General features: G+C 49.8%; 2 protein-coding genes across 5 annotated transcripts in view; both read right to left on the bottom strand.

Annotated features, from left to right (window-relative positions):
- PYCR1 (pyrroline-5-carboxylate reductase 1) overlaps nt 1–11371 on the bottom strand; it is a 29323-nt gene extending 17952 nt beyond the window's left edge. Inside the window, exons 1-3 of one of the 4 annotated variants that reach the window (XM_029599062.1) lie at nt 11241–11371; nt 9793–9912; nt 1846–1916 (exon numbers count right to left, since the gene is read on the bottom strand). In XM_029599062.1, the coding sequence (XP_029454922.1) occupies nt 1846–1916; nt 9793–9859 (138 nt within the window). In that variant the 5' untranslated portion in view covers nt 9860–9912; nt 11241–11371. Of the gene's footprint in view, nt 1–1845; nt 1917–9792; nt 9913–10064; nt 10187–10313; nt 10546–10873; nt 11016–11240 lie in introns of those variants that run through there. The other 3 variants (XM_029599061.1, XM_029599060.1, XM_029599063.1) reach the window with 3 other exon arrangements.
- A 6750-nt stretch (nt 11372–18121) lies between these two features.
- Nucleotides 18122–19800, bottom strand: MYADML2 (myeloid associated differentiation marker like 2). The gene has a single exon (XM_029599059.1). The coding sequence runs from the start codon at nt 19772–19774 to the stop codon at nt 18866–18868; it is 909 nt and encodes a 302-aa protein (XP_029454919.1). The 5' UTR covers nt 19775–19800; the 3' UTR covers nt 18122–18865.
- Between the last annotated feature and the right edge of the window lie 2963 nt (nt 19801–22763).

Genomic DNA, 22763 nt, shown 5'->3' with positions numbered 1-22763 from the left:
CTTTCTATCCTGAAGGTCCTTCAAAGCTACAGAACTGGCCATTGGGATGGTCTTCTTCTTAGTAACCGCCGAAACAGATGCATCCACTTTCGGGACCTTCAGAAGCTCAAGCACATCCTCTGGCAAAAGGATATAACATATCCATGGCCCTACTTTCAGGCCTGTCTAGTGAGTATCCCACTCCCTAAACAGCAAGGCGCTGACCAACTTGTGAAACGGAATGGACTTCGTCAAACCCCGAAGGCCAACCATGACCGGATCCACTGCCCCCAATTCCTCTCATGGGACCTTTATATCCAGTTCCTGCAAAACAGCGGGTTATAAGGGGGGGGGGGCCCCAACTCCTCCTTGTGAAACAACCGTACCACCTTGGCATCATTACTGATGACAGGGACCTTCAACAACCCCTGATCTAGGTCCTGATCTGCCAAACCTGGATCTGTGCCCAGAGGATCTTGCGCTCGTACCTCATCCTCCCCTGAATCTTCGGAAGAACCCTCCGCAGCAGGCATCTGAGCCCCTGGGACATGCCTGATCCTCGTAGCCCCCATAGCCCCTGAGGACTTGAGCCTCTTCACAGGCCTCACTGACGTACCCTGATCAGTCCTGCGCCGCAAAGACTTCCTGCTGTGTAAGCTTTGTGCAAAAGAAGCACAAATTCTGAAGAAAAAGTAGAAGATGCATCAGAATCCCCCTGGGGGTCCTCTTCACTCCCAGAAGGGGGCCCTCCAGCATCTGGACCACCCCCGAGGGTCCCTGCCACTGGAGACAACACAGGGAAATCCCCCTCCCCCTCCACAGCCCGAATGGCAACCCTGAAACTAGACAAGATGGCCGCCATTCCCACGCTCAGCAGGAAGGGATCGCAGACAGGCTATTGCACCGCTGAGAGTCTCCCAGACTCATGGCACCTGGCCTGTTTAGCTTCTGCTACACTCCCTGAAGAGCCCTCCCCATCGGAGAGGTACCAAGAGCAATTTCCATTGTGGGAGAGATGAGCGCGCACGTCCCCACACGCCACATAAGCTGAACTGGCACCAGACAGCGGGAGCAGCGCAGAAAACCAAAAAATAAAACAGCAAAGCTGCGGAAAATTGTGCTGTCCCATGGCAATCACCCACCTGCTGCTTCTTCTGACTTTTTTTTTTAAACAAAACTTTAACAAGAAGCACTTCCCTTAAGAAGAAGAATGGCTGCAGGCTCAGGCTGTCCTTTAGGGTGATGGAACTGGGACCCTAGTTTTCAGCCCTGTCCGGCGAAAAAGGACTGAGCAATAAAGGGTCCCCAACCCCCTGCTCATCTGCCTCAAGAACCAGGGCGAATGACCCCACCAGGATCTACCAACCCCCTGGGAGGCCCTACGTAGATTTCCTTTTATCTGTCTTCTTTTCTTTTTAAACTCAGACTGCAGGTTTTGCACCTCTGCTGGAGACAAAGAAATAGGTCTGCAGGTGGCACCTCATGTTAGGTGTCAGTAAAACTTTCCATCTGCTGGAGGGGAGGCAAAACCCAGGAGTCTGGACTTTCCTGGGTACGTACAGGGAATCCCTGTCCCTCCAATGCCTCATCCCCCATAGCCATGTGCACCACACCTTAAACCCTGTTGCCCCAACGCCTCATCCCCATAGCCATTTTCATCTCTCCCCTAAACCCACTCATTCCAAAATCTAGTCACCCCATAATCATGAGCACTGTGCCCATACACCCAAACCCACACATCACTGCCTCCTTCTATGCTCTTCCTCTGCCATGCTTACCCTCTCTCGACCCTCACTCTCTGCCCCAAGCTTACTTTTCATTGACTACCTCCTATGCTTACCCTGCCTGTTCCCCTCCCATGCTTACCCTCAGCCCTGCTACAGTGGGGAGGTCAGTGTCCGGGGAACTTGCTGTGATCTTGTGAGCAGCCAAAACCCCTGGAAAGAGAAAAATGTGTCAACCATAGCATATTGCATAGGGTCAGATGAGCAAGTATTTACAGCATGTCCGATAGCCAAAGCTGGTCTCCATGGAGGCAGGTAGGGCAAAGACAGGAAAATTGGTTCTTACCTACTAATTTTCGTTCCTGTAATACCTCAGATCAGTCCAGACATGCGGGTTTTATTCATCCCTACCAGCAGATGGAGGTAGAGAACAAAACTTTGGGCTCTGATATACGAGAGTGCCACCTGCAGTCCCTCAGTATTAATCGATACCCAAGCTAAGATAAGTAAAATAAAGAGCGAACAAGGCTCCCAACATGGATACTCCTGACCAACTAAATAATAATGCAGAAAACATTAAACCGAGAACGCAAAGCCAAAAAATGACAAATCTGCTTTGCAAATAACTACAGCAGTAGACCAAGCAGTCTTTCAGCAGAGATCCTCAGGGACTGATCTGTGGCATTACAGGAACGAAAATTAGCAGGTAAGAACCAATTTTCCTTTCCTGAACATACCCAGATCAGTCCAGACAAGCGGGATGTACCAAAGCCCTCATACTGGGCAGGAACCTGAAAGACCCGCTCGAAGAATACTCTCTCCAAAAAGGGGCCGTCTCCGGGGCCCGCACATCCAAACGATAATGCTTGATAAAAGTGTGCAATGAGGACCACACCTGCAGCTCTACAGATCTCCTGTGGAGACGCCAGCTGACCCTCAGCCCAAGACATCGCCTGAGCTAGAGTCGAATGAGCTCTAAGCCCCACTGCAACCGCTCTTCCTTTGCAGAGATAGTCTCTTTCAACAGAGACAAAGACGCCTTTTCGCCCTTCTTAGCTCCCCCGAACAAGACAAACAAATGATCCGAACAACGGAAAGCATTATTGACTTTCAAGTAACGCAATACCACTCATCTCACATCCAAAAGATGAAGCTCTCGACCCATCGAGGGATCCTTATCCCAATCCGGAAACCCGGGCAACTCCACTGATTGGTTCACATGAAAAACAGATACTACCTTAGGAAGAAACGAAGGCACCATTCACAAGGACATCTTATCAGACGATATCCAGAGGAACGGATCACGGCACGAAAGTGCCTGCAATTCCGAAATCCTTCTAGCCGAACAGATAACTACCAAAAAGACAGTCTTCAGAGTAAGGATCTTCAAAGATGTCCGGCTCAGAGTCTCGAAAGGCTCCTCGCAAAGGGCCCGCAACGCGAGATTGAGGTTCCATTCCGACAAATGCGAACCAGAGGTGGATGGAGATGCTTGACTCCCCGTAGAAAACACACCTCATCCAGATGGGAAGCCAAGGCCTTCCCCTGTATTCTCCCTCTGAGACAGCCCAAAGCGGAAACCTGGACTTGAAGGGAACGATGGGCTAATCCTTTGGATAAACCCTCCTGCAAAAAGGACAAAATATGGGACACCGAAACCTGAAGAGGGTTCAATCCCTATTGTCCACACCAGGCCTCAAACACCTTCCATACCCTGGAATAGGCTCACAAGGTAGAAGGGCGTCGGCTTGGAGAAGCGTGGCAATTACAGGTTCCGAATACCCTCTCACACGCAATCGCCTCCTCTCAAAAGCAAAGTTGCGAGATAGAAGTGATCCTCCCGATCGGAAAATATAGGACCCTGACGAAGGAGATCCGGTAGGTGGGTCAGGCGTAGCGGACAGTCCATTGCCAAACGCACCAGATCTGCGATCCACGGGCGGCGAGGCCACTCTGGAGCCACCCTTATCACTGACCCCACGTGACCTCTACTCACCTGAGCACCTTCGCTATCAGTGGCCACGGAGGGAAGACACACAGGAGGACCCCCGGTCGGCCACAGACATACCAGGGCATCGAGCCCCATCGCCCCGGACTCTCTCCGGCAGCTGAAGAACCTTTGCGTTTTGGCATTGAGACTCGTTATCATGAGATCGAACTGCGGGGTCCCCCACTGCTTGCAGAGGAGCTCCCAGGCCCTCAGAGAGTTCCCACTCTCCCAGATCCAACTGTTGTCGGCCAAGGTAATCCGCTTGGACATTGTCGACTCCTGCGACGGGGTAATTCCCTCGAGATGAAGCTCTGCCCACTCGAATAGCAGTTGAGCCTCCTGCGCTACCACAGGACTCTTGGTTTCACCCTGGCAGTTGATGTAAGCTACCGTGGTCGAGTTAAACTCGCGCCATCCGATTGCAGACCAAGGGTAGAAACTGCTCCAGAGCTCTGTGTACCGCGTGGTGAGAGACTGCTATGCCTTAGAATTTTCTCACCCTCGGCAGTCGGTGTTTCTGGAGTCGTGTTGTCTTTCCTGAAGCAAGCAGACGGCAGTCCAGGAAACGCTACTGCCGCCCTGGCAGTTGATGTAAGCTACCGTGGTCGAGTTAAACTCGCACCATCTGATTGCGGACCAAGGGTAGAAACTGCTCCAGAGCTCTGTGTACCGCTCTTGTCTCCAGGTGACTGATGGACCATGGCTGCTCCGATGTCTACCAAAGGCCCTGAGCAGACTTGCCCAGACAATCTGCTCCCCAGCCCCAAAGACTGGCATCCGTGGTGACCACCACCCAATCCGGGACCTCGAGAGGCATTCCCTTCTCCAGATTGCTCCACATCATCCACCAGGCCAGACTGGACCTTGCCGGCTCTGTCAGAGACAGGGGCAGAAAACTGTTGCGACAGAGGAGTCCAACGGGATAACAGTGCTCTCTGCAGCGGCCTCAAGTGGGCAAACGCTCAGGGCACCAGTTCCAACGTGAACGCCATCGAGCCCAGGACCTCTAAATAATCTCAGACCTTCTGCACCTGTTGATGCAGCAGATGCGCTATCTGTCCCTGAATCTTGTTCACCCTGTCATCTGTGAGAAACACTCTGCTCCGCTGGGTGTTGAAACAGGCTCCCAAGTATTCGAGGGAACGGGAGGGGACCAGATGGCTCTTCTGCACATTTATGGCCCAGCCCAGAGATTCCAGGAGTGACCGAACTCAATCCACAGACCGCACACACTCCTCTAGTGACTTTACCCGGATCAGCCAGTCGTTCAAGTATGGGTGTACCAGAAATCCCTCCTGTCGCAGAGCCGCCACCACTACCATCACCTTCGTAAAGGTCCGCGGGGTGGTGGCCAGTCCGAAAGGAAGCACTTGAAACAGATAGTGCTGTCCCAGAACCACGAATCTGAGAAATAATTTGGTGCTCCTGACGGATGGGGATATGCAGATAAGCATCGGTGAGATCCAGAGACGCCAAAAACTCTCCTCTCCGTACCGCTGCAATTATGGTGCGCAATGTCTCCATCCGAAAATGTGGTACCTTCAAACTCTGGTTGACCTTCTTCAGATCTAAGTTGGGCGGAACATGCCTTCCTTCTTGGGCACCACAAAGTAGATGGAATATCTGCCTTGTCTCTGTTTGGACATTGGTACTAGCACAACTGCCTCCAAACTTAGACACTGAAGCGTTTCCTGGACTGCCGTCTGCTTGCTTCAGGAAAGACAACGCGACTCCAGAAACACCGACTGCAGAGGGTGAGAAAATTGTAAGGTGTAGCAATCTCTCACCATGCTCAAGACCCACCAGTAGGAGGTTATCTTGGTCCACGCCCCATAGAACTGGGCCAGCCTGCCCCCAATTACCAGAGATGAGGAGTGGACCTGCCGCATCTCATTGTGAGGACTTATTGCCACCCATTTCCTGGGTGGATCCGCCTCTAGGAGGACCTTCCAGACCCTTGAAAGGACTGTTGCCTGTGCGAGGACTGTCATGGGGCCGAGACCCCCCCGAGGACCTCGGCTGACGAAGACGCCTCGACTCCCGAAAGCGAGGCAGAGAGGAAAAAGGTTTCCGGTCAGACTTTCGATCCTCTGGCAGCCTATTGTCCTTCGTCTCTCCCAGCGACTTCATCAGACGATCGAGATCCTCACCAAACAGTAGTTTCCCCTGAAAGGGCAGATTACAGAGCTGCAATTTTAACGACAGCTCCACTGACCAGTTATGTAGCCACAAGTGTCATCTGTCCGCCACCACAGACACCATAACGCAGGCCGTGGTTCTCACCAGGTCATACAAGGCATCCGCACCATAGGCAGCCCCCGCCTCCAGACGGACCGCCTGAATGGGGAAAGAATCCCGGAGGCAGACTGCTCCTGTGGCTTCTGGCTCCAACACAAACAGGCCCACTGCGTCAGACTTGCACAGACCGCCGACACTGCCACATCCATCTTCGGGACCTTGAGAACATCCAAATGGTCCTGCAGAAGCGGATAAAGCTTGGACATCGCCCTGCCCACTCGCAGGCCCGAGTTGGGGGAATCCCACTCCCGCTTGATCAACTTCTGGATTTTCTTTGGAATAGGCAACGCGCTGAGGGGTCTCCGTAGGCCATCCAGAACCGGATTAACCCCTTCAGCATCTGAATCCTCCCGGGTGAGCTTAATCCCCAACTCCTCTAACACCAGAGGTATAAGCAGGCAAAGCTCCTCTCTCTTGAAAAGACGGATCACCGCTTTCAGCCTCGGGACCGTCCGAGGTCTCCTGTTCCGTTTTAGCGTCCCCTGGGTCCAGAAGGAGACCCCAAATCGGGTCCCCCTCCCGATCGGCCACCGAGGATACCTCATCCTCCTCCTTAGACTCGTCCGAGTCTTCAGAGTCCAATTCCAATCACGCTAGCTGTCCCTTGGGAGGTAGAATTTGCGGGCCCGCAGAGCCTTTAGAGGGGACCATCCCCCGCTTTGCCGATCCCGCACTCACCTGTTCTTAGCCAGGAAGGCTACGTGCAGCAAAAGTACAAATTTGGGTGAAAAAAAAACCCCGGGGTCCCCGAAGGGCGCGTGGGGCTGCTAGGGCCCGAGACATCCGGACCTTTTTTCTTTGGTTGAATCATGGGAGACAGGAGTGGCGGGGACCTCCCGGAACCCCGGGGGGGAAGCCCCCCTATCCACCTCCGCGGCCATAGCCACTCCCTCCTGTGACCCAAGCGCCACCACCTCGGTCCATGGATTCCTCCGCGGCTTTGATTGCCTGTCAGACACCCCCTCCCCCCCCCAGCACACTCCGTGCAGAGGAGGAGGTCATTCAGGCAGACCGACGGGCTGCCACAGGCCCTGCAGGTCTCCCTGAGCTGTTGTCTGTCATAGCAAGCACCAACAAATAAATAAAGGCAAAAAGAAACGAATCAACAGGCAAATCCTATGTTTGCTGCGCTTCCACGTGGCCCGGATCACGAGGGGGAAGGGCGCACCATGCGGCAGCTGTCAAACCCTGAAGAGAGCGCACTGCCCCAAGAATTTCCTGCCAGCGCGTTGAATAGGCCGCTGCCGTGACTGAAAACCACACGGATTGATCGGGAGCGCAGCCAGCCCCCATCGGAATGAAACTGTCCCGACAGGGACCATTCTCCTCCTAATGATCCCCCGATCCGCCCACTTACTGCCTGGCCTGCACCCGAGGATCCCACCGAGGTGTCTGCCTGCTAGGCCGCACAGTCTGCTCACTCGCTTCTGCTGTTGCAAAAGCAGACAGCTGCCAGTGACTTTTTTTTTTTTTTTACAACAAAACTTTAAACTTAAAGGCCTAGATACACAGGAAAGCACAAAACAAAAGTAAGGGTACTTCCCTGCTCCTGGGCCGGCAGAGGGGCTTCGGGTCTACAGAGAGAACCAGACCACTGGCTTTCAGGGGTCCCGGAGTTGCGGGCTGAAGCTGGTCAGGGGCATCCAAGCCCCCTGTTTGCCCGGCTCAACCCCAGGGACGACCCTTCTGCAGGAGCCTGTCACCTCGGGGAGCAATTTTCCTTAATATATCCAGTCAGTCAGTACTGCAGGGTTAGCACCTCTACCATCTGCTGGAGGTAGAGAAATAGTGAGGGACTGCAGGTGGCACTCTCGTATATCAGAGCCCAATGTTTTGTTCTCTACCTCCATCTCCTGGTAGGGATGAACAAAACCCGCTTGTCTGGACTGATCTGGGTATGTTCAGGAACTGCTGCTGGTGCTGACATTGTCAGAGATCCATACGTTCTTAATAATTCAGCAATTAATATTTGTAACTAGATATATTTATAATTACAACCTGCACCACCAAAGAAAGAGGGCAGAGTCTGGTATTCCTGCAAGGGGTGGTGGAGAGGGCAGAGTTAAAGAACCACAGCTTGCACCACTGGGGGAGAGGGCAGAGCCAGATATATCCAGAAGAGGTAAAGGGCTGCGTCCTGCATCACTAAGAAGAGGAGGGACAGAGCCCAGTATTCCTGGGGTAGTTGGGAAGAAGGTAAGAGGACACAGTCTGCAATACCAGGAGGAAAGAAGCAAGCCTAGGACTATTAGGCACTTGTAAGGGTCCTGAGTACAGCTTGGCATGCTACAGATTTCTGAGGCTCCTTTCTATCATGTACCCTCCAGAATGTCTCATGTCCCACAGTCAGCTTCTGCCCTGACCTGGCACAGAAATTAAATCAGAATCTGCAGGTTCTCCTGTACTACTTTGACCTAATCACACCTCATGCCCAGTTTCTTGCAGCAGCTACAGAAAAACGTAGACAATGGCAGCAGATAGGAACTATGATAATACAAATGTAAAGACCCCTTGAAAAAGATGAGTAACAAAAGGATTGCATGCACACGGCTTCACTCCCCTGGGAATGATCCATTTTTCAATAGCAGAAAGTATGCTCACTGTCGGGCCGATACAGTACAGTGCGCTCCAATGGAGCGCACTGTTAACCCACCATTGGACGCACGTTTTCCCTTACCCCTTATTCAGTAAGGGGCCGAAAACACGCATCCAATCCCCCGAACCTAATAGCGCCCGCAACATGCAATGCATGTTGATGGTCCTATTAGGTATTCCCGCGCGATTCAGAAAACAAAATGTGCAGCCAAGCTGCACATTTTGCTTTCAGAAATTAGCGCCTATCCAAAGGTAGGCACTAATTTCTTCGGGCACCGGGAAAGTGCACAGAAAAGCAGTAAAAACTGCTTTTCTGTGCACCCTCCGACTTAATATCATGGCGATATTAAGTCGGAGGTCCCGAAACTTTCCAAAAGTTAAAAAAAAAAAATTTTAAGTCAGCCGGCGGCTGTTGGGTCGAAAACCAGACGCTCAATTTTACTGGCGTCCGGTTTCCGAGCCCATGGCTGTCAGCGGGCTCGAGAACCGATGCCGGCAAAATTGAGCGGCGGCTGTCAAACCTGACAGCCACAGCTCCGATCCAAAAGGAGGCGCTAGGGACGCGCTAGTGTCCCTAGCGCCTCCTTTTACCTGGTTTTACCATCGGGCCTAATTAGCATACTGAATCGCACGCACAGGAGAGTGGCCTGTTCACCCGCGGACTTTACTGAATCGGCCCGCTACTAACTAGTTACAGCTCTGCTGCCATGGAGAAAAAAATTGTCTTTAAAATAAGATTTTATTTACAAAAAATTATAAAAAAAATGACTTTGAAGGGTTTTTGCCCTTGAAGATGAATGATTAATCTGGGTAGCCTGTTCTACTGTCTGGCATGCTGACACCTTCTTGATTGCTCTATATGTGAGAGAAAGCAGTTTTGCATGTATTTTGTATTTGTTGTTCCCTTTTTATGTTTTGTTGATTCTGATAGTGCCCAGGGCACTCACCCACCCCAAAATCCAGCCCTGGGAACATGTCCTAGGTTTTTGGTGCTGTTCCATTGTCCCTGGTCAGATATTTTTAGCTGGTGGCAGGATACAACATAATATATAGCTTGAACTAACCTCATTTCTCACCTCCTCATCTTGAACGGCAACTGCAAGCCACCGTGAGCCATAGCAGTGCTAAAATTAACAGCAACCCAATCAAGGGACGGAAGAAGCCTTCCCAGCAAGCAACAATCTTCTAGTCTTAGCAGAACCATACCTGCAGCTGTGAAACCTCTCACCAGGGCAAAGGTCAACTGCCCAGCTCCGATGAAGCCAACACTCATGGTGTCAGCAGTGGAGGTATTGCGGAAGTGTTCTTGGGCCGCTACGACAGCACCTACAAATACAAAGGTCCAGGTCATCAAGGAGCAGCAAACCCTATCGACAAATCCGCCTGCTCATTCTCTATACGCAAAGTTTTGCTTCTTAAATAAACGTCTAACTGGACTAACATGCAACCTTTCTTTATGCGGTATTTTCTTGCATTACCTCTACCCCCAGTTCATTCTTACTAATATCTGGGGCAGGTTAGTGCAGCTATTAGATTTCTGCTTGGAGAGTAACATTATGCAGAACAACGCTAATTCATGCACTAGTAGCCACATTTAAGTGGATCTTCAAAAATAATTTAAAAACATTTAATTCATTTGGTGACTTATTGGAGCGAAAGAAAGAAGGTGGTGCGGGACCCTCAGACGCTGGTCCACCCCTCTGCAGACCTATCCCAAACGACAGTACCTTCGATCTGCCTCTTACAGGATACAGCTGATGTGTCACTCGCTCGCTCGCACCCGAACCACGTGGCAGTCACAGCTACAGCGCTCAGGCTAGCTTACGGCCTGAGTCCAAAACCAGGAGCTAGCCATTCAAATCCCGCCCACATTGCGAGTGTACCGCCCACGCCGTGCTGCAGGCCGGCACAAAGCCGGTCCTAGAAGTCCAAGAGCGTCCGCCACCCGCGCAGGCCACGCCTCCGTGCGGCAGCATACGCGACGCATAGATCCGCACACGTGGCTTGTTTATAGAAGGCGACGCTCTTCAAAAACGGAAGTGCGTCATAACATTCTCACAACAAACCACCACACTTCCCTTCTTCCACACTAGTTCGCTCATATGGGACTCGGGGGGGGGTGTTCCCCTCGCCTTCCCTCCCCTGCCGCGGAGGCGCTTGGTGTTCGTGCTAGCGTGTGTGAGAGGAAAGCTGCTGCTCTCGCCCCCGACCAACCACTTCCAGGCCTCCTTTTCGCCGGCGTTCCCTGCCAGCTGCCGTGTACAGCCAGGCTGACTCCACCGTTTACCTCCGTTCCAGTCAGCCGCTATCAACTCCGGTTGCTGTCTAGTGCTGCAGGGTCACCATTGGAGAATCCTCCTCGGCTAGGAGCAGCGCCGTCCTCCCTTCTTTCTTTTTCTCCCTCCCCACCACACGAGTACTGCAGCACTCTCCCCCCCCTCCCCTCTGTATCTCCCTTGTCCTTTTCCCCCCTTATTCGCCCCCCACCCTCGGACGAGCGGCCTCCATTCACCCCTTTGCCGGGTTTGTATAGCCACGGCACGCCCTGCAAGCGAGTGTCTTCTCGAGCAGGGAGGTACCTAGGGGACGGGGAAAATCACTCTAGAGTGGTTCCCCCCCCCCCCCTTCCATTTTTACTTCATTCCGCGGTTTACCTTATCTCTTGCCTCCCCTTTTGCTGTTAGTTTTTCTTTTCTTTTAGTTGGTTCTAGTTCTCTCCCCTTTTTTGCATTGTTGCATCGTTTACTATCTCCCCTCCCTTTTCTTCGCTACAGTTACTGTTTGCGCTGATTCCAGCCCCCCCCCCCCCCGGCCTCACTCCTCTTCCTTCCCTGGCTGCAGGCCGCCTATTTGATTAGTCTTGTCTACAGCTACCTGTAGCCTTTGCTCTCCTCCCCCTTTTTAGGTTGTTTAAGTTAACTCTTTCTTTCTCACACTAACAGGCCGATACAGTAAAGCACGGCCGTGGTTACCCTGTTTCTAACCCGCTTTGTACGCACAATTTAGACGCGTATGTCTAACCTGCGATTCACTATCCAGTTTTACGCGTCCTTACCGCTTCTTGAAATCGACGCGTATCCCTTGCCGCCCGTGGCATGTAAATGATATGTTAATGATCGGATTAGCTATTTCCTCCGATACAGTAACATGCGCCCAGATTATCGCCTTTTTAACCAGCTATTTTGCCGCGTCTTTAACCTGCAAATTTACCGCCTACCCTGACCATAAGAACATGCCATACTGGGTCAGACCAAGGGTCCATCAAGCCCAGCATCCTGTTTCCAACAGTGGCCAATCCAGGCCATAAGAACCTGGCAAGTACCCAAAAACTAAGTCTATTCCATGTTACCATTGCTAATAGCAGTGGCTATTCTCTAAATGAACTTAATAGCAGGTAATGGATTTCTCCTCCAAGAGACCCAGGCGTTAGTGTGGTGAACTTAGCTGCCCAGTCCCAAACCAACCCAATCCACAGAAAAAAATGCTTCTCGCACAAGGGGGAAAAATGATTACAAAAAAATAAAGCAAGGCGCAGGGCGAAAATCATTTCTGTATTACGTTCAGGCATCGGGGATTGCCATCTTGACAAGCTTCAGGCTTGGAAGGGCATTCCAGGCATTCACCATCCTCTGTGTAGAAATATTTCCTGACATTGGTTTTAAGTCTTCCTCCCTGGAGTTTCAAAGCATGACCCCTAGTTCTACTAAATTGTTTCCAATGGAAAAGGTTTGTTGATGAGTATGGATCATTAAAACCTTTCAAGTATCTGAAGGTCTGTATCATATCAGCCCTGCTCCTCCTCTCCTCCAGGGTATACATATTGAGGTTCTTCAGCCTCTCCTCATAATTCATTCGATGGAGACCACCCTCCATTTTGGTTGCCCTTCTCTGGAGAGAGAGCTTGCTGGAGTTGAGGGGATTGAGTGGAAGAGAGTGATTGCTAAATAATAGGGAGATGTGAGAGAGTGACTGCTGGGGTTTGTTTATTTATTTATTTAAAAGCACTTATTACCCGTCCTTCCTACATTCAGAGCGGGGTACAATGTAGAACATTTAGATGTTCAGAGAGAGATACAATGTAACACATATACAGACAAAAAGAGAAGGGGAAGGGCAATACAAAATTGTGGGGGAGGGGGGGTTAAAGAGAGGATAGGGTGCGTGGATTTGAGAGCAAGAGAGAAATTCACACGAGTGTCCCAATTTATGAAAGGGTTGTTGGTCTCATAATATTTTGGACAAAGAAAAATCAAGAATTGGCTCTTCTGTTCTGAAAGATTGCAGTCTGCTGTTGTAGGATAACATCCTTTCAAATACTGATGAAAGGAAGATTTTGCAGTCATGAGGAACCTTACTTAATTCAGAATCATTACTTACAGCAATTAAAGTTGAATAGCAGTGGCCCAATATTTCATCTGGCACAGCTCATAACAGAAAACATGGACATTGCCCAGACAGTAATGAGATAGTCTTAGAGATTTTCATCCCTTTCTAGTTACTGTGGCAGAAGCAGAAAGAAGTTTCAGTAAGCAAGCACTGCTCAAAAAGTATAAAAAGTTCTATGTTTCTGGATCATCTGAGCAACCTAGTCCTCCTTTCTATAGTACAGGAGTTTCCTTACAAAATGATTTCAACAAGGTTATTTTGTTGCTTTTATGTATTTTCAGCATTTCTTTGGTGCCTTCCCCAGGGCACCTCCCAACAATAATGTGAATAAAAGCTATAGAATAAAAACAGCAAATATTACATAATAAACAACAGATGCAAAATAACTGACCATTATTAAGAAAAGAGAAAGTTCAGACAGCTCGATACAGTAAAGTGGGGCCGCGGTTACCCCGCTCCTAACCCGCTTTCTACTCACTTTCCGGCCACGTTAGCCCTTCCTGCAATACATTATCCCCTTTAACCCATCCTTACCGCCTCTTTAAATCCCCGGGTAACCCCTTCCGCACGCGGCATGTATATCAGATGTAAACGATTGAATTAGCTATTCCCTCCCATACAGTAACGCGCGCCCCGACTATCGCTATTTTACCCTGCCATTTTGCCCCACGTTTAACCTGCTAACTTACCGCCTACCCTTACCCCTGCGTTAGAGGCAGGGGTAATGGTAGACGGCAAACTTTTCCCCAAAAGGAAACCTCTAAAAACCTATAATCCCCTCCTCCCGAAGCGACTCGACATTACTTTCTGTTGTTTTCTTACCTTTTGTTGCTTTTCAGCCCCTTCCCTTCTCTGCTGCCCTCCGGAGGGGGCAGCCGGCGGCGAAAGCGGCTCGCAGCGGTCCCCCCCCGCGCAGGTCCCGGTTCTCCTGGCTCGGCAACAGCAGTACAACAGCTAGGGCTCCATCCGGCTTGCAGCGTTCCTCCCCCCCCCCCCCCCCCCCCGCGCAGGTCCCGGTTCTCCTGGCTCGGCGTGAAGTGCCCTCTCCGGCACGAGCGAAGCCAAGCGTTCTTTCGTTGGCCGGAGCGCCCGTCGATTTGGGCACTCCGGCCAATGAAAGTACATAGACGGGTGCGCGTGACGTCACGGCGTGCGTCACGCGCACCTGTCTATGTGCTTTCATTGGCTGGAGCGCCCAAATCGGGCGCTCCAGCCAACGAAAGAACGCTTCGCTTCGCTCGTGCCGGAGAGGGCACTTCACGCCGAGCCAGGAGAACCGGGACCTGCGGGGGCGGGGGGGGAGGAACGCTGCAAGCCGGATGGAGCCCTAGCTGTTGTACTGCTGTTGCCGAGCCAGGAGAACCGGGACCTGTGTGGGGGGGACCACTGCGAGCCGCCGGCTGCCCCCTCCGGAGGGCGGCAGGGAAGGGGCTGAAAAGCAACAAAAGGTAAGTTGGCACATGTCGAGCCGCTTCAGGAGGAGGGGGTTTTCGGTTTTTAGGTTTTCCTGGGTTAAAGTTGGGATCCACTTCCTGGTGCCTGTCATTTCAAATGTCATTTGAAATGACAGGTATCAGCTCACCCAGGATACTGTATAGGCGCTGTATTAAGCGCCTATACAGTAAAATGGGTTGCGCGGGCCTAACGCTTCCCCTAACGCTTTGCATACGCGGCTTGCATTTGCAAACAATTTAAATAGAGTATCGAGCGGTATGTGATCAGAACAGTGCGTGGGGCAAACGGTGCGCCCGGCACTGCCGCACTCTTTCTAACGCGGCCTTACTGTATCGACTCTGAGCTAAGAAAAACTGCAGAGGAGAAAGCATTTCAAGTTTAGATGATTTTAAGGACAGTTTCAAGGGCTCCTGTGGCCTGCCCCAGAGGCATAGGTGAGTCAGGGAGACCAGGATTCTGTGCATCTCCTCCTAAGTCCACTTGGTATGTGTGACTTTGCGATGAAGAAACCCAAGAAAAATAACATTTGAAGGTTAATAAAGTATGATTGGCACATCATTGGAGAGGTATTTGTTTCTCTGTTTTAATTGCCTACCTTAAAAATGTTTGGAAGACCAGCGTAATGTTGTGTGCTATCATTCAGGATAATGTGGTTCAATTTCTGAGCCTAGCTCCTGGCTCTGCATATTGGGCCAGATGAAAATACTGCAGCTCCTGGGGAAAGACTTCCCCATTGCACAATGTGACACCTACAGTCAGAATAAGGATGCACATGTACAGGGTTCCCTGGCCAAAGATTGTTGCTGTAATGGTTGGGTCATTCAGTTGGAGGGGGTTAAAAAAGGGGACAACACCAGGTTATTGCAGTAGGGGCCACTTTCAGTTGAACTGGAAGCCCAAAAGAGTAGGAAGAAAATGCCATGTTAAAAAAACAAAACCAAACAAGTTATGTGCTTAGAAATGGGATTGAGGTCATGGCCTGGAGTTGGGCATCCAGGTGTCCATTCTTACTGCTTTTTCTGTCCATTCCAACTTCACCCCTGCGCTCCTGCTCACTTCAGGGCAGGAGAAAAGGGGGGGGGGGGACAACAAAAGGAGAAGATTCCTTGTAGGCTGTTTGCCAGGCCAGGGACTGGCACAGGAGCAGAGAGACAGACGAGACTGAAGGTAGGCAGGTACCCTGCAGCTTTCTTCAAAAGACTGAATTACGAGGTGTAAAAGCTTTCAGGAATGTTGATTATGGAGTTTCTCCTGCAGCCCCACAATCACAAGAGGCTAGAGGCACTAACTATGACAAACTGAAATGGTATAGTTTATACCTCAACAATTTTTCAAAGTAATGCATGAACATTCTCTTATAGGACATTAACAGAAGATTGCTGGAGGGTCAATAGTAGATTAGCAGCCAATTGTTAAAAACAAATCTTGAAAGTTTCAAAGGGCAGTTGGTATTTTGGGTTAAATTACCTGAAGATGTCACCGTAAGGTCAGCATGCAGCTTTAGAAGGGGACTGGTAAATTCCTACTAGCAAATGAGAGCATGGGATATTGGTATTGTTACTAGTGGATCCAATAAGTTTGAAAGCTTGAGCATACTTAGTAGGCCCAGCACATATTTATTGTTTCGTCCCTCAAAGATCTCTCTTAAATCCTTATCAAACCAAAGATGATGGTGATATAATTCCTGGCTGATGTCTCTTTAGAAGAATTTCATCTTTATACAAAGATTCCTGCACTTGCATATGTGGTCAGTCATACCCCAATTACAAAGATCTGGATGTATTTTTGGAAATCTGCAATTAGCAGAGAGCGCATTAATTTCGATTCATTGAAACCTTGATGACTGATATTACTGACAAGTTTCAAACTTGTGCTAATTCAGCCCCCTTACTGTATCTGTGACCATGTCTCCAATATATGTGTAATTAACAGCATGTCAAACTGCTAATGCTGAGGGTATTTTTAGCATACAAAAGCTCATACTTGGAAAGATGACAAGGATTTTCTCAGGAAAATATAAAAAAGATGGTTGCACTATTTCAAAACAAAAGTGAATTTCACAGGTAAAGGTTTGTAATTATGTCTTAACTTGAAAAATGGTTGAATTTTTTACTTGGTACATTTTTTATTTGTGTATAGTGTAAATATTATTAAAAAAAAAAACACAATATGAATATTTCAATAAAATATAGACTTTTTTATGCATAGGAGAGGTGTGACTCTTTATGCAAATTTGCCACATAATTGCTGCAGAATTTTAAAAAACTGGTCACACAATTTGCTAACTTTTGCCATGCAATCTTGAAAAATCTGCCGTATGACACCAGGAGCTCTGGTCATGTGTTACTCCTGGGGGAATTCTGTGCACAAAAACATGTGTCCCTTCCACTCGCTCTCCCTACTCCCCTGGCCACTTTGCCCTCTCAGGCCCCAACTCCTTCACCTGCCATTATCTCTTCCCTCCACCTCTAGGCTCAACCCCTTCCACTCTATCGCCAGTCCCAGAGTTTGACGCCGTTCTCGATACTGCCCCTCACACAGACTCCCTCTTTCCCTCCCTCTCTCACACACATGTTCCCTCTCTCTAATACACATACACACACCTTCATACAGGCTCTCTCACTCTCTCGCACACACATCCCCTCTTACAGGGCCCTCTCTCTTGCATACACACCCACACAAGCTCCCTCTCTCTCTCACACATACATCCTCACACAGGCTACCTATGTCTCTCTGTCATGTACCCATTCACACAGATTTTGTCTCACACATACACAATCCCTTCACACAGGCTAGCACCCTCACATACACATGATCCCTTTTTCATACACATGCGCTCCCAATCTCTCTCACACATACATACTCTTTCACAATCTCCTCATGTTAGGCTCCCTCTCTCTGGCACCCACACTCAAGCATCCCCCTCCCTGCTCTCTAACCTCCCATTCTCTCACCCTCCCCTCCCCCACACCCCCTTCCCTCCCCTCTACTCTCTCACACATCCTCCCCTTTCTCACACTCCTTTTTCTCTCCGCTCTCACACACACACACATTCACTCTCACCGGGGCCTTGATCTTCGCCGTGAGCAGAGCATACTCCGTTCACGACACACGGGGGCCTTCATCTGCACCGGGAATGGTGCGCCGGAGCCTTCATCATCGCCGCAAGCGGAGTGCATCCTGCAGCACATGGGGGCCTTCATCTTCGCTGCGAACGGCATGTTGAGGCCTTCATCTTCACGTGCTCCGTTCACAGCATGCCGGGGTCTTCTCTGCCATTTTCTGTGCAGCATTTGGCAATTCTGCGCGGGGGGGGGGGATTCAGCGCAAATTCTGTGCTCCGCAGTAGCGCAGATTTCCCCCAGGACTAATGTGTGTAACAGGGATGGCCTGAGGGGCAGGGCTGTCAGTTCAGCATGCAAGTCCTTTCTCTGATCCACTTTCTGAATAAAGAATGACAACTCCAAGGAACAGCTCATTCAACCTCTCAGGACCCTCATTCCAAGCTGCATTTGTTCATTCCCCCCATTCCACAGATACTTTCTCTTCTTTGTATCTGCTGGAATTATCTTTGAGTTCAGCTTCCAGCCTGCAAAACAAGATGTTCCAAGGGAAAGGAAGTCAATGTGCGTATGCAGCAAGTGTTGGAAAGTGGGTGGTGATTTGCTTTGGTTCTCTTTTGGAAACCATGTTATAGCCTTTTTTTTTTGGTCAGTAGGTTCTCTATGCTATTTTTGGTCTTCCAGCTCTTTTGGAACTGGCCGTACTGGGCTACTTTTGATACATAAGTAAGGACATTGGCCAGGAGTCATTTTGAATGCAGTCCTGTGCCCTGGAACACGACAAGTATGACACTGATCCTCACCTTACTCATACATCCTGTCAGTGAAATCCTGATCATATGGGCAGGTTAGGATATTATCCTGGAGTTCCATTTCTACATAGGCCTTTTTATCTCATGTCTCCCATTTTATTGACGTCTTACTGGGAGTTTATATTGCAAATGATTAATTTATTATCCACAGCATCAAACTAGAACAGGTAGAAAATTTTTGACACTTTAGCTATAAGCTTTGAAACAGGAGCTAGGACCCTACTCTTTGACATTCTTCCCCTTAGCCCCTTCTAAATATTCTTCCTTCAGCCCCTTGCAGCAGAGACAGTGTTGCTGTCTTTACTTAAGTTCATACTCTGAAAGTTCAGGAGCCAGAGGGCTTCTTATCTCACCACATCCTAATCAACAAGTTGTCTGATTCAGTCTGCTGTTAGTACAGGTGACAATCAAAAACACATGCTGGGAGCAGAACAAATTGAGGGTTTGGTTGAGCAGACCACTCCATAATGTGCCGCACTAGTTTTACTGCATGATGGACTTGCCAGCACGGCTTGACCATTACCCCCCCCACCCCCTTTCCCGAATCTCTCTTGAATTGTCTCTTTAAGGTTGGTTCACAAAACGGAGGCGCTGTGAGCACACCAGGTCCGCAATGTAGAGAAGGAGGTTAAGGTGAGTGAAGACGGTGATCACCAGCTGGCTATCCCAGGCACATCGTCCCCAACTGCATTGCTGTGGTCGCCGCACTGAGCCATATTTACTGTCAAAGCAAAAGACAGGCCAGATCACAGCAGCGCTCATGTACATCAGCACTGCCAGCACCGTGTAGATAACCACCAAACGCTCAAATGGGCAGTGCAGGGTCATTCTCTTCCCTGTCACGTTTAGGGCAATGACTATCACTGTGACCACAAAGCAGAAGCTGTAAACAGCCACACACCACTGGGTAGCCACGTAGCGCTTGTACTGACTCTCACTCACCAGTGCCCCAAAGATGATGCAAGCCACAAAAGCCTGGATGATTTTTAGAAGGCCAGAGATGGTAGCCATATAGCTGCTGGCCTGGCCTGGCTTGGCTCGGATCAGGAACACTTCCACCAGGTAAACAATGAATAACAAGCTGGCAAAGACGCTGGCTGCAATCCGGAAGTCTCTAACCTCACAGCCGATAGAATAACAACTGAGCTGCACAAAATAAAGAGAGTAGATAATTGCTGCCGTGACAGACATGAGTGTGGCCAGCATGGCAAAAGCAGCAGTGAAATTACCCCAGGAGAGGATATGCAGGCAGCCATGTACACGAGTCAGTTCACACGCGATGATGAACACCGTAACGGCAAAACAGAAGCACCAGACAAAGATGCAGAAAGTCCCGGGAGCCTCATTGAACCCAGCTCGGTGTGCCACCAGACTGAACGTAGTGCACCCAAATGCTGCTTGTAGCAAACGAGCCACACCAACAGGAGATGCTATGGCTCCTACGTTCAGCACATGGCTCTCTGGACTCTCCATAGCACCTCTCTTAATCAATCTTACGTGTAGTGAAGACTGGTAACAGTATTCTGGGACCCAGGTTTCTTCTCAGACGTCTGCTTGCAAGTAGTTGTTCTGTTGGTGCCTGCATTCGAGTTGTTGAATGGTGGTGCCGGAATCCCCCTCCAAGGCAGGCTCTTCCCGTCTCTGCTTTTCTGTTGCGATAATGTTCCCTGGCCTGTGCTGAGTTCTGCAGCTGCAGCTTGGGTCTCAGCTCACAGGGTATAAATAGGTGGGTGTATTAATAGTGCTGGAATGGAATGAGTAAACTTTGACCCTATTAAATTGACATGTGCTGGTGTGACTTACATTCAGACTTTTCATTTCAACCCCAGTTCTCCTTTCAGTTACTGCTTAAGGGGATTTGCTTCAAACTATAGGCCTCATTTATTACACATGTTTCCCATTGACACAGAATGGGAGAAAAGCCTTAGTAAATCAGACCCTATGTGTCCAAACGACCAACTGCATTCACTGTCCAAATGTGAACCAAAAAGGAGAATCTGATAGTAGAGAATGACTGTAAGGTGCATCCAGTCTGCCAAATGTATTTCATGGTTCAGCGTCTTAGACCCTAGTTGATCCCTGCCTTTCCTTTTACTTCTTAGCAACTAGGGATGCTCTATGCTTATCTCATACTGATGTTGTGCTACTAATGTTGCCATCACTACAACTCCCGAGAGGTGTTCTGTGTATCTGACACATTTTCTAATGAACGTCTGAGCCTCATCTCATTATCAAGAACTTTATTTTTATTGGAAAAGGTTTGCTTTTTATGCATTATTTATACCTGAGGTATCTGAATGTTTTTATTATATTCCTTCTCTTGTGTCCTTTGGAGTATGTATATTAAGGTCCTCAAGTCTCAACTTATAGGGCTTTTTGGCGCAGGGCCCGAACCATTGTGGTAGGCCACTGGTTCCCAACCTGTGGATCTGCAGACTCCTAGGGGTCCGCAAGACCATCTCAGCGGGCTCTGCACCGAGCCCTGCTTCCTGTGCCCAGGACCTGCAGTGAGAAGAGTGAGAAGAGTGAGGATCAGGGCAGCTGCCAAGAGCTGGCTCCAGCCATATGGAGAGGCCTGCAAGAGCAAGCTGCCACTGAAAGCTTGGTTATGCACTGAGAAAAGCAAGGAGCAGGGTGTTGGAGAAGGAAGGCTGCCGCCAGGAGAGACTTGGAAGAGCATGTTGGTACCAAACGTCTGGTTCCTGCACTATGAAGAGTGAGGAGAAGAGCACTGCGGGGAGGACAGCCGCTGGTGCCAGTGCAGTCCCGCTCTGAATAACATCTGAAGGAGCTGAGGGCCTGACTGAACAAGGAAGAAAGTACCAGAATTTTTCTATGGGAATATAGAGGGAGGGCAGGTGGGAGGGGCGAAGGACCACAAGGAGGTAGAGGGAAGGGAAGGTGTTTGGAAAGGGAACATGGGCGAGGGCAGGAGAAAAGAGGACAGGGAAAGGAAAGGGGGCAAAGAGAAGGCATTGTGGAAATTGAGGAGGGGGGGGGCAGCACACAGGAAGGGGTCATGGGTAAGGGAAGGGGCCAGGGGTGAAAGAGGGTAGGTGGGAGGGGACAGGTGACAGCAAGAGAGAAGGGGGCCAAATGGGAAATGCTCAGGCAAGGGCAAATGGTGAGAGGAAGCGGGAGAAGGCAGGAAGGAGAGGACAGAGACACCGGAATAAAGAGCAGGAGGGGAAGTCTCTTGGGAAGGGATCAAGAAGGCAAGACTCAGCAAAGGACCATGGATGAGGGAAGTGGGGCAGGAAGGAGAGGACAGGGAACAGAGAGGAGGAAGGAAGACAGGAAGGGGTAATGGAAATAGGTAAACTAACACATATGACCACTCCAGCAGATCCCCTCCCCACCTCTCACCTTAACCCTCTCCTCATCCTTAACTCCCGCCCCTCCTCCACTAATCCTCCCACCTCCATCCCGTCACTCTCTCTCCTAACCCCCATCTAGAATTGCAGCCGTACCCCCTCGGATCAGCGTGCTAACAGACGTGCCCAACATTCTCTCTTAAGTTGCTATTGTATATATCCCCCTCTCCCTATCAAAGTTTTTCTCTCCCAATTCCCCATACGTTCTATTTGATCCACCAAATTCAATGTATCTCCTCGTTGCAAAGTTATACATGTTAAAGTTGCTACTTTGGTTGGTAATGTACTCATTGTTAAAATGTAAACCGGAGTGAAGGCCATCACCAATACTTCGGTATATAAAAGCCTATAAATAAAAATAAATAAATAAATGGGTGAGGGGAAGCACGGCAGGAGGAAAGGGTCTATGGGAGAAGATGGGCATCAGAGGGCAGGAGAGAGGGACCAAGAGGGAAACACTCAAGAAAGGGCCATGGATGAGGGGAAGTGGGGCAAGAGGGAAAGGAACATGGCTGGAAGTCAGGAGGGAGAGGACACGGGACAAAGGGGCTGAGCGCAGGAGAAACACGTCATGGGAGAGAGGAGGACAGGGAATGCACTCAGGAAGGGGCCAAGCAGAGAGAGCTGGATTTGGAAAGGGGGCCATGGGTGAGGGGAAGCAAGGCAGGAGTTGAGGATCGCTCAGAATGATTCTGGTGTGTGTATATCATTATTTCTTTATTACATTAACTTTTCCATATATGGCATATAACTGCATGTAAAAATTAAAGAGAAACGAGTGGAGGTCCATGAACATTTTGGAGGTTGAAAAGGGGTCCATGCTCCGCAAAAGTTTGGGAGCCCTTGCTATAGGGTGGTACAGCCTTCAGAATCGGACACAATACTCCAGAGAAGAGCTCAACAAGGATTTGGCCAAAGGCATAAACATCTTTTCTCTAGGATCTGCATCCACTAGGATGCAGATCCTTCTCAGAAATCCAGATTGTGGATTATGGTTAGGGTGACCATACATCTCTACGTACAAGGGGACAAGCTGGGCTAGCCTTGGCGTTTCCCCCACTGCATGCATGGAGATGTAGTCCTGATTT

Source organism: Rhinatrema bivittatum, chromosome 4 (assembly GCF_901001135.1).
Source record: "Rhinatrema bivittatum chromosome 4, aRhiBiv1.1, whole genome shotgun sequence".
NCBI lineage: Eukaryota > Metazoa > Chordata > Amphibia > Gymnophiona > Rhinatrematidae > Rhinatrema > Rhinatrema bivittatum.
This window is presented reverse-complemented; position numbering and strand designations above follow the sequence as displayed.